The sequence below is a fragment of the Clinocottus analis genome, unplaced genomic scaffold, assembly GCF_023055335.1.
Source record: "Clinocottus analis isolate CAN_PGR_092001 unplaced genomic scaffold, fCliAna1.0.p SCAF_7, whole genome shotgun sequence".
Classification (NCBI taxonomy): Eukaryota; Metazoa; Chordata; class Actinopteri; order Perciformes; family Cottidae; genus Clinocottus; species Clinocottus analis.
The window spans coordinates 10,384,379-10,396,580 of record NW_027176229.1 but is presented as its reverse complement, the minus strand read 5'-3'; the positions used below and the strand labels follow the sequence as shown (position 1 = coordinate 10,396,580).

The window sequence follows — 12,202 nt, the reverse complement described above, 5'->3', positions numbered from 1 at the left end:
AGTAAACAACAGCCTGAAGACCAAAGTCACATCTGAGATCTGCTGCTTTTCCATTAATTTCATTTTTGTCACGTCCTCAAAAAAAAGATTGGCATTTCAACCTGCATCAATTGTGTCCAGTCAATTATAATGCTTCCCGTACGAGCGCTAGATTGCATTGGCATTCCTATTCATATCCATTGATCCTTCAATTCAGAGCTAATATGGGCTGGCTAAGCCTCCAGGTTTTCATTCTGAAGGACAGACAGCTACTAAAAAAACAGAGAGCTTGATGCACACTGAGGAGAACAGTGGACTGAATTACTTTTGAAATAAAAGCTTGCGGTTGTTTTAAGCATTTCAACACTGTCTGCCGTCCTCGTTTAAAATCAATTTTCTGGAATTTGGATGCGACGGCACACACATAGTGATACAAACCACATTTTCTTGAACACAGAGAATCAGCTGTTTCTTTGTCCTGCATTGTCAATGTGTTAACGCTTTAAAACAGATCAGTATACGTCATAATCCCTTGGCAAGACACGTTTTTGTGGAGCGCCTGTGAGCCCAGTGATGGAGAGAATCCCGTGCAGAATGCACTGTGGCCTATATTGAGCTGCCTCCAACATTATTCAGCTGAGATTTTCTGCTGAGGTGTGATTTGTCATTTGAGATTTGTTTAACAACTAACACTAATGTGCGCATGCTGAAAAACGTACACAGCATAAATTGTGTTTGATTAATGATTCATAATGCCTGAGAGAGAAAAATTATCCAAACGTATGCGTAACTGATGTAAAACAAGACGTCATTGACCAACATGGATGTTTTTCACTGTAATGTACTATTTGCAATTTGTAATATTACAAAGATACAATCTTGTGATCAAACGCACCAACAAAATCAAAAACACATGATTGTGTAGAGATAAAAAGTCGTTTAGATATGTTGTGTGCCAGGAAGCTTTCATGAATAACACACCCAATTTTGGGTCACTCCTGTATTTGAGCGCAGAGCAGAGGCCGTTGTTTGTTTTGCCCAGACATGATCCGACTCAGCCTGGACTGCCGTGCAAACATTTCACCCACTTACTCTCTGCTCTGTATACTCAGTGTAAGCAGCATAATTTGCTCTTGTTCAGTATAGACGGCAACCACTATCCATGTTGCACAAATGTTCAGCTAAACCTTGTCGACCTGACGCTTGCTGTTTCTTTATCCTTCATCATCAGGTGCAGCGCACAGAGGATGCATATATGAATTCAGTGTACTGTACTATGTAAAATAAAATACAAACAGGAATCGAAAAGAGTCAATTATAAAATACATTTCTGACTTTTTTGCTAATGCACATACAGAATACTGAAAGCTAAGCTGACCGCAAATGCAGGCATTCAACACCAGCTATTGAGCTAAATTTGAGAGCACAGCTCTACAGTCCAAGTCGTTGGACTTGTTGAGTCTGCCTGCTGTCTGCCTCAATGTTAATCTTCGATTAGCACCGATATTCGAGCGATGTTGGCGCAGCAGATGCTTGTTGCCATGGTAACAGTCCTTAAATGCTAGCAGAGGCTCTTCTGATGATCTGTAGCCGCTGGATTTTAAGAACAATATACACACACACACACACACACACACACACACACACACACACACATATATATATATTCCTTTACTTCCAAACACTGACAGCATAGTCGGTGTTTGGAAGTTAGACTGTACATACCACCAGTTGCTAACAGCTGCACCTAATTCTGTATGTGCACTCTTTACTTTACCTGAGAGGGAGAAAAACAGAGGAGAGAGAAGTAAGACAGCTAAGACCAAACAGGGAGAGACATTACTGTCAACTCGCCATCTCTTTACGAGAGTGTTCATTGGTCTTTTCTGTGTTTGTGTCTCTGTTCTCAGAGCTCAGTGCGGGAGGAGATAAGAGCGGTGCTGCAGTCTTTGGAAACCAGCCTGGCATTTCTGCACACCATTTGGGGACAGTTTGTCCTTTGGGTAGCTTCCTCTGGACTCTCAGGCTGACAATGGGCAAGGAGGGAAGTGCTGCTGTGGGCAAGGAACGTGAGAGGAGAGTAGCAAAGAAAACTGTCCTAATGGAGTGTTTATTTAGGGCACCGAGCCACACACAAAGACAGCTCATCTGAAGAAGAGAGCTTGAGGCCACAAGGGAATGAATTCAAATAGTCCAGGACCAAACAGTGCCATTTAAATTATTGTTGAATTCTTCCAGATCCTGGCTTTCATCGGAAAAAAAAATCTCACTCCGGGCCATCTGCACTACTCCGTGCCTACTTCTGCTTCTACAGGTTACAAACATGTATCATTCCAATCAGGAGAGACAAGTGAACAAATCAAAGATAACTGCTTATCATAACAGATGGTGTGTGGTAATTTAGTCATGACAGAAAGTATTTTGCCTGAGCAGCAGCAAGATAAATTGGACCACGGAGTCCTGAGGCTGATGGAATGATGCATCTGTGAAGACTGGGCAGTGACGGGGAGGTGGAGGCAAGGGAAGGATGAACAGCAGTGTACTGAAGGCAGAAACAGAATGGTGTTAAAAGATACAGCAGCAAGAGGATAGGCTAACAATAGGTGTGTCGCTGTCGTGGATAGATGTGACCAGCTAATGAGAAATGCTGATTACATGATTGACAGCGCTAGACAATGATAGCAGGGAATTATGAGTCAGCATGCATGAGAGGACTGAATGGCAGGATGAATGAGAAACTACTAGGCGAAGCATGCAAAAGAATAGTATTCCTGTGAAAAACTACTATTTAACTATTTATAGTGTTAAACATCAACAATCATCCAGCAGTTTTTATATCAGTCATACAAGTTTTTATAACTGTCTTCACTTACAAATTCAAGTGAATTCAACTGAAATTTAACTCACTTACTTAAACGTGTTGCCGCAGAGCCCACAGAGACTCCACTTTGAGAGCGACTACTGAAACATCACAGCAGTAGGATGTCATTCTCTCTCAGAATAAACTTTAACAGAAGCTGAGCAGAGCGCTCCATCTTGGTACAACATAATACAAAATGATGAGTTATTCATGCTTCGAGGGGATCCCGGTAAAACCCCTCAGACCAGAACCATCCCCTCAAGCTTTATTTGGGCTGTGATTTACAACTCTGATGTCCTCCCGCTGTGAGAGACTGATAGAGACTGATAGAGCCTGATGACTCCTTTTATTCAAGGTACGCTGTGTTTCCACACTCAAACAAAAACAACATAGCAAGATAATAATTGCCACTGTTGGTAAATGGTTACTTCAGCTTACTTGGCATTTAGCCTGGATTCAACTTCAAATTCCCAGCACCACTTCACAATAAAAGTTGGATACACACATACATTTGGATTGTTACCTGCCTACGTTGCATCATTCCCGGAAAACTAAACAAACATCAACACAGCCACAGTGTTAACAACCCAAACCAACAAGAAACTCTGTCACTTCTGGCCATGGGACACGAATAGACATTTGGTCAACAGCACTTCAGTCTGTAATAAACTTTGAAATAATAACATATATGTATTTCCACCATACATAATACATCTGCATAATTTACACCAGCTTAATTGATTTATTAACGTGTGTTATTAATTATATTCAATGGGGGACTGACGGTAGCCTGCACAATGCCACCCCTGTGTTCTGAACACACGCACCACAAAGAATACACAACCCGCTCATCAAAAGAAGCAGCATGTCTTTGGACTGTGGGAGGAAGCTGGAGAGAACCCGCACTGACACGGGGAGAACATGCAAACCCCACACAGAAGAAGCTGCCAGACCAATATCCAAACCCAGGCCCCTCCATTACAGCCACCGTGCAGTGAAAAAGAAGCATGTTTTCTTTTTTCAACTCAGCAGGATCTCTCCAGCTCGTGTTTTTTTTTCCTTCTCTTTGCCTTTTGTCCTGAGTCAAGGCCACTCCAGCAGGCAGGATGACATTTCTGGGGCACTGTGAGAAAAAGTCCTTCAAAAGGCACCAAACACGATATGAAAATACAAGACTTGTGTAATATCACTGACCTTTAACTCTGGTGGCCATTACTTTAAAAATAAAACACGCATGGTGCCGTGCACTACTGGATACTAAAATGACAGAAGGGTTGTACAGAGCTCCATGAACGATGTGTATCCAAAAGCAAGCAACCAATATCGTCAGAGAATACTTCTGATTTCCACAGTGATACACCTTAAATACATCATAGTACTATACACTGTATTTTTTATGTGTTTGTGCAAGATCACACAAACCGCAGACACTTACTGCTGCAAAGCATATCTCTCATTCAAAATGTATTCCGCATGCTAACAAAACCCCACCGACAGATACTACAACTCTCAGTTAACTGCTCCCATTTTTCAATTTCAGTCATCACTGCCTGAGAACCAAGCTATCATTGCAGTAGACCGCCACTCATTTTCTCAGGGGACATCTGTGTGTGATGATAGCAGGCAAGGCTCTCAGGTACAAATCAATTTAGCCTCCGTCCTATTGCTCAGAGGCTAGGGTATATTTTTGGAGCACTTACCAAAGTCTGACATGTTTGATTCTTTTTCTTCACCTCTGCCTCAAGTGCTTCACACTCTTTCCTTCTGGTGCTGATCTCAGTCTCCTGGGGAGGGAATAAAAAAGCAGAGGACAGCTGCTATGATTTGTCAGGAACAGAAGCTTCCTCAGAGAAACCAGGCAGAGAAAGGAGGAGCAGGAACATTTTATTATTTAGCAGTATTTAGGTGTGTGAGTGCATGTGTGCAACATAGAGATTTCCAGAGATAATCAGATAGATAAAAAGGCAAAAAGAAAAATTGTCGTCAGAAAACAGACAGGAGGTTGGAATGATTTATAAGGTTCAAATATTGAGGCTGTACAGAAGGGTGCAGTCCTCTAGGGAAAAGAAATATGAAAAGGAGTCGACAAAGCCTTAACTCAGTTTGGACAGTCGTACAGACGTTGTTAATTAACATAACTAAGATGCTACCACCGTGCTAGTGGCTCTGTGAGGCTATAATTAGGCATGTATACATTGCTGTTTTTTGTAATGCTATCTTTCCATCAAGCAGGCATTGAGGCAACTGGGATGGCAGATTATGGTAACGTCGTGATGAATAATTACAAAGCGCTCCAAACCTCCTTAATTTACAACGTTTTCCCCCCTATTTATTACATATAGTTAGTTGTTAGTCCAGAAAAAAAATCACTTAGAACCCATAGCACGTTCCAAACTACAGTACATCTGTCTCAATGCATTTGATGGGAAACAACATGGATGCTTCTATCTACCGAGGACCTACATAAAAACATCACAGCACCATTAGCGAAGAGGAAACACCTATAAAGCAACATTCTTTTAATCAACGTCTCGAGTGTTAACATGTGGGTAAATATTTTTTTAAATCTAGTTTAGAAAATTTAAAATATCGGGTAAACTTTATTAAAACACACTGGAGTAGGAGGTCTTGCATGCTCGCCAAGGAACTGAATGAAAATCGCAGCTGCAATGTTGTTGCAGCACGTTTGGCAACATAAAACACTACTTAAAGTAAAAATGTATGTAAAAAGCTAATTCACTGATTGAACTGCACATTTTCATAGCAGGAAAAGCACTGGTGTAACTAACAACCTTAACAATGTCTTTGTCCCACTGAAGGGTCCCAGTGAGCCGGCATGCACATGCACAAGCAGAGTACACTTATATGTCTAAATGCAGCCTGTGCATTACACCTGTGCTTTTCCTGCATAGCTGCAACGTATAGTATGTCTCCCATGTAAATAAATATACATATATAAATTGGAACTAAAGGGTTATAATATGTTAGTACATGTACTGCTGATTACATACGGGTCAATCAGTGTCTAGCTGACACCCAATATTCATTCCTAAAGTTGTTGAATGCCTGTTATGTTTCCATCAAGCAGCCATTCAACTGAACTGACAGCTGAATTACAATAGAAAAGAAGTTGAGCTTTGAGCGTGCTATTAGAGCTGAACATGACTAAAGTCTGCCACTGTTTCCACGGAGGATGACTTGTTAGTCTATTACTGTTCTTTAGAGAATTCACCACCACTGGCTTTTCAGAAGAAGCACAAGGGAGACAGCTAGACATGGGATATCCTCATCAAAGCTGCCTGTGTGCCCATGCTCTGGAGATGCCACATCTTTTTGTCACTCTACTTTAGTCTAACTCTCTTTAACTCTACTCAGTAGGTTAACACTTTCAGGATAGCTGAGATTCATTCAGCAGTGAAGGTTATACCTATGACATATTCACACCTTATTTATGGTCATTCATTTAACACATAGCCAACTATTACTGACCTTAAAGTACAAAACACACAAAATTGTTACATCACCAACCAGATCTCCTGCAGAATGAGCTCTTCATCAGTGTACAAGGAGCAGCATTGCTATGGATGGGAGCGAAAGTGCAGCTGGATGTTCCAAGATTAGCATATAGAATTAAATAGGATTTTATCTGTGTCAGTGTGTGCTACCCGCACACACACACCCGCACACACACACACACACACACACTATCTCGTATCCTGGCACCATGTGTCCCTGAGCAAGACTAAAAAAAGCGGAGCCACCGGAATCCCACGGCACACAATACAGCTGCGTGGAAGGAATGCTTGAATGTGCACTTAATCACAGAATCACCCACAGCTTGTTTTGACTTTGTGTGTGTGTGTGTGTATATATATATATATATATATATATATATATATATATATATATATATATATATATATATATATATATATATATATATATAATCTTTTCAAATGAAAGATCAGCTGGTTCCCCTTTCGACCGGTGAGTGTCGACTCTATAAGACAGTTAGCTATAGGATCAGCGAGCAGAATGAACGGAAGCAAGAAGCACAAGCTTTGACCCTGTTGAAGTATGTAACCTTTTGCCGTTTCATTCCAGTCGAGTGAAAATCAGTATGATTAAATCTTGGACCCTTTATCTGTCCAGCTGTGATTCTTCTCAACTGTATTTTGTGTTAGTATTGTCTCTAGTATTAGTCTAAAAACCTTCACATGGACAGATAGAAGTAAACATGTTATGATCAAAGACCCAATTAGAAAGACGAGTTTGGATAAAGGTACAAAGGTTTTAGAGGTAAAACACATTTTTAGTTTCATATTTCATCATTTGGTATTTGTTTAAAGTTAGAGTAAGAGTTAGGGCTAAGCATGACATCAATAGAATAAAGTTACTTTGCAAGAAGGTGGTGAAGTCTGCACAAAACCAAAAGTCGCAAAAGACAAAGTTACAGCTTCCAGTTTGTTTTCAGTGGCTCGACTATAAATGGGAAACCACTGCTGAGGTTTCAGATTAATAGTCACACTTGAGAGATTGTTCCTTTACTTTTTCAGCTGGGAGTGATATTAGCCACTGCAGCTGTTAGTAGCTGTATGTAGTTTCTATTAAATTCCTAACACCTAAAACTCTGCAGTTCTTAACTAGACAGCCAACAGGAGCACAAATTAACGCAATGCTAAAAACTATGAAGAGTGAAAAAGATTGGACATATTCAATAAATTCTACATAAATACATTCTAGTCTGTACCATGTTGACTCTAAATGATTTGCTTTGGTTGAATCACACAGAGCCTCCGCAGACAGCTTGCCATCTCCCATGTGGGCTGGTATCTAATGTGCAGTCTTCAGAACCAGACGGCTGCGACGCACACGATGGATATTTGACTCAGACACACAAACAAACACACACACACACACACACACACACACACACACACACACCTCACTGTTGTTTGGAGCACATTTGCCAATGTTCAATTAAAAATCCCTCTGATAAAAGATTCAAATGGCTGCCAATGTGAGTAATGAGCTCCTGTATAAGTGAAGAGGCGTTTACTGCACAGCAGATGAAGACAGATGAGTAAGAACATCCCCTTAGGCTCGATCTACCGTTGGTGCCTCAGTGCCGCTAATGCAAATGCATACACAAGAGAGGTGCATCCAGAGCGATCTACTACCTCCACGTCTCGTATGTACTATAGTATAAGCAGCCGAAATGTCACATTCTGCTTCATGGCAGAACATCTTTGAAAACTTTGTTTCCAATTAGTGTGTGTTACAAGGTCTCCATAAAGCTTAAGTTTGGGATTTAGGTCAAAGACCAAAGCACGTAGAATGAATCTATTGTTTTTTTACCAATTTGAAAATACATGGTATTTAAGTTTGAGCCAATCAATAAAAAATGAGTGACACACAATGATGATATTTGATGATAAATTAGGTACACGCTTTTAAAATAAGAGAATTTGCTACTTTTTCTGATTTATATTATTGCAAAATGTTATATTTCCGGCGTCTCAGGCTGTTCAGGGTGGACACAAACTAAGGCGTGGCTGTGGGCTCTGGGGACTTGTAATTGAAACATTAATCAATAACACAAATGTTCTCGCTTTCATCAGATAACTTTTCCATCGCTTGTTTAACAACTGTAATGTTTTTTGCCATGTTAGCTTCATGGCTCTATTGCCATGCAGGTCTGTCGGTTGGCTGGTCGGTTTGGTTTATCACTTTGGCCCAGACTGAAATATCTCAAAAGTAGGAGACAAATTGCCATGAAATTTTGTACACTGATTGTATCCATGTTTTTTTCATAGATCTTCAGATTTCTTTGTCTAAAGCTTCCACCAGGTCAAACTTTTCACTGATCCTGTGTCATTTCTCAACAACTATTGATGACTTATTGTACTACATTTGATTTTCCCCTATGCAGTGCTATCATCAGGTTAACATTTGTATTTGTGTAATAACTTGTGTAAACCTGCAAACCATTATAACATAAGCCTCATCTGTAGTTTCATGCTGATTAGCAAATGTTAGCATAAGGCTCAACGAAGATGGTGCACATGGTAAACACTGCCATGTCAACATTAGCATTGGCACAGTAAGCATGCATTTCTCTCAAAACACCAATTTTTTGTGCACTCTCACAAAGACACAAGCTGTAGTAATTATCCTGGCTTGTATTTTTCTTCTAATCAATAAAAGAGGATGGTATGTTTGACAGAACTCGTGTGCACAAAGCCCCTACCTGGACTACTACTATTTGCTTCAAGTTACTTTTCCACACCATTTTTTATCTTTTACAAATAAGCTCACAAAACACACAACCTGGCTTGACTACAAATTAACGTGTACTTGCAATAAATCAAGCTCTGATAGTTACTACGTGTTTTATCAAAGGTTTTTTCAAAGACAGCAGCTGAAAAACGGCGAGCCTCAGCTGTGAGCCTGAACACAGCCGTATTGGTGTTCAGCACCATGGAGAGTTCCACTGGGACAACAACAGTAGCATGTGGCGAATACACGGTTTACTTTAATTATTTTTGTTACTGCTGACTCTCCACTGTGATTCAATGCACCACAACATCTTGATGAAATGAGGTGCACATGCCACAGTAACATTTCTGCAACGACTAATTAACACAGAAGGCTTTTCCCACCCTATTCTCAGCATCTTCTGATCTTTTGTAGTTGGGAAAGCTCCCTGTGTATAATCTCTGGCGAGCAGGGGTAACCTCATTACTCTCGCTCTTTCATCCCTAGTTGCGTTGAATATGCATGATGCGTAATGATGGGTATTAATCCTGCCTATGGCTGAGCAAAACAAAAACTGCTAACGTTTTCTACCAGGGAACAGAAGATATCTGACGGTGATAAATATATATATATATATATATATATATATATATATATATATATATATATATATATATAGACATAAAAATATAGACATGCACAGGAGTATTTGAGAGTTATAAAGGGGCCTCTGTTCTTCTCGCAAAGTCTTTTAGGTTAACTCCCCTACCGTTATATTAGTGGGGCGGGGCGCCCCCCTGGAATTTTCTCTATAGCGCTAGATCACAAAATATGATTTACGGTTCTCTTTCTTATAGAGCAGATCTAAACCTTGTTCTGTTATCAAACAAACTAACCGGCCGTATTTTATTGATCGGATCTACACACAGCTTGTCATTTATGTCTCTACGTGGTTGCGCGAGTTCTGCCCCCATGCGCACAGACACTTGCACGCACACAGGTGAGCACTGAGCACACGCACAACAGCGGACAGAGAGCGTCAAAAAATATAGATTATTGTTTACCACATTGAGCAATTTAGTATTAACCAAATATAAGTTATTTTTTGCACATATAGAACGTTATTTTCATTGTTCTAAGTGAGTGCAATTTTTTTTTAAATTGGTCTGATGGAGCAACCTGGTTTACTTTTATTCTGCGATCTATTAAAGCACAGATGGAGTCACAAAATGCTATTTACAGAAGAAGTTTGAGAACCAAGTAACCTGTAAGTGTTTGTGTCAGTGTCGTCGTAGTCGACTCCCCTCCTCCTGAACCTGTGAACCTAGGGGAAACACTGCATCTAATTATGAAACTGAATACTAATCCTCGAAGGAATATGCAGGCACACAGTGTGTTATAGCTCAGTTGCATTACAATAAAACTGATGGCCACCCAAAAGAAAAAGCACTTGACTTTTTACTGAGAGTAGTTATGCTTGGAAACAAACAGTACATCACCTTTGACTGTGGCACATTCTGTAGCTTTACAGCTAATTTGTTGCCTCTCGAAATGTCAGCAGTGCTCCCCGAGATATAATATGTCCTGAGACACTTTTTCTTGTTGTTGTGTGTTTGGTGCTTTTCCCCAGCCAAGCCACAGCCAAAGGAAAGGCCATTAAGGAGGCTGGAGGAAAGACTTCCAATGTTGAGTGTTGTCTGGGAGGTTTCCTTCTATTACTCAACAATAAAAAGGACTAGTTTCACTTAGCACCTTGTAGTATAAGACTATACTGCACATACTATTGGCCCAGTCAGACAGCAATCTAGTGCAGCACAGCAAGCGCTTGTTATTTCAGATCATTTGAAATGGCAGAGTAAGTTACATAACCCCGGCAGCTTAAGTCTGTGTGCGCAGGCACAGATGCTTGCCCTCCACTAATACTGTACTCGCCTGCCGCCTGCAAGAGTGTATCTGTGTGTATGTTTGTATTGTGCATGCATGTGGATGCACAGCAACATGCAGACTGACTGCTGAATCACATATTTACAGAAAAAAACAAGAGTAAATGTAAAGAGTACAGGTCAACGAGTACATTCCTCCAGACAAAGAGAATAGGAGCGGTAATGAAAGGGTGAAGAGTGAGGTGAGATCTATAGTGAATGAACATGATCATGTGATACAAACGTAAAAGCAGGGAGATGCGAGACATAGATGTGAATGCAAATGAAAAAGAAGGGGGAATGGGTGAAATGAAAAATGGAATGAGGCAGGATTTACCGTCTAAGCTCCTCAGCTCTGCAGCATTTTGTCCTGGTTGTAAGACCTTGGTAAGGCGTCCTCTATCAGGCATATTAAACATCATGCAGCAGTGGCAAAAGAAGTAGCCTAGTCTGGATTCCACTTCCTATTCACATTTCTCTCTCTTTTTTCCTTTCACATTCTATCTCCATACAAGGATCCACAATAATTGGCGTGCTGCAGAATCAGAAAGGAAACTGCCACTATCACCGGGGTCCGACAACTCTGAACAAACTAACGCTACACTACCTGGCTGCTGATGTCTTATGAGTCTTAAAGATTGTGATTCTAGAGCACAAAGGGCGGAGGAGAGAAGACGGGGGCACAGCAGGGGAGAAGAGAATGAATGATAATGAATGAGAAATAAACAACAGACCAAAAAACAGAAATAGGAACTGCTACTATCAGAGGCCTTTATAATGAATGGAGCGATGAAAGGAGAGTGGCAGGAAAAGAACAAAAACTAGGATATAAAAAAGTTTGTTTTTGGAGGCTAATTTGAAAGAGCAGACGCAGTGTGTGTGAGAGAATCCCCCCCAAAAAACAGTAAATATGATAATGCCACTGCAAAAATAGAAAGATGTCCGATGAGACTTTTACCTTAATGGAAACCAAACAATGACTCACGCAGCCACAACGAGTCCAGAGATAAAAGAGGGTGCCGTTCAGTGCTGTGATATCTATTAATTATGACACTACGGGATTTAATTATGAATGGTTATAAAACTACTGTATGATCAGAAAAAAAGGTTTTATATTTGAGTTTTGGCAGCTGAAAGCATTTTGCTGACCAAAGGTCCACAGAGAGAACATCTGATGATTACT

At 40.5% G+C, this 12,202-nt stretch overlaps 1 protein-coding gene across 1 annotated transcript in view; it reads right to left on the bottom strand.

The window, feature by feature from the left end:
* LOC137805183 (uncharacterized) overlaps positions 1–12,202 on the bottom strand; it is a 47,744-nt gene that overhangs the window by 5,537 nt on the left and 30,005 nt on the right. The window contains exon 6 of the mRNA XM_068604987.1: positions 4,540–4,623. Within this exon, the coding sequence (XP_068461088.1) occupies positions 4,540–4,623 (84 nt within the window). The remainder of the gene's footprint in view (positions 1–4,539; positions 4,624–12,202) is intronic.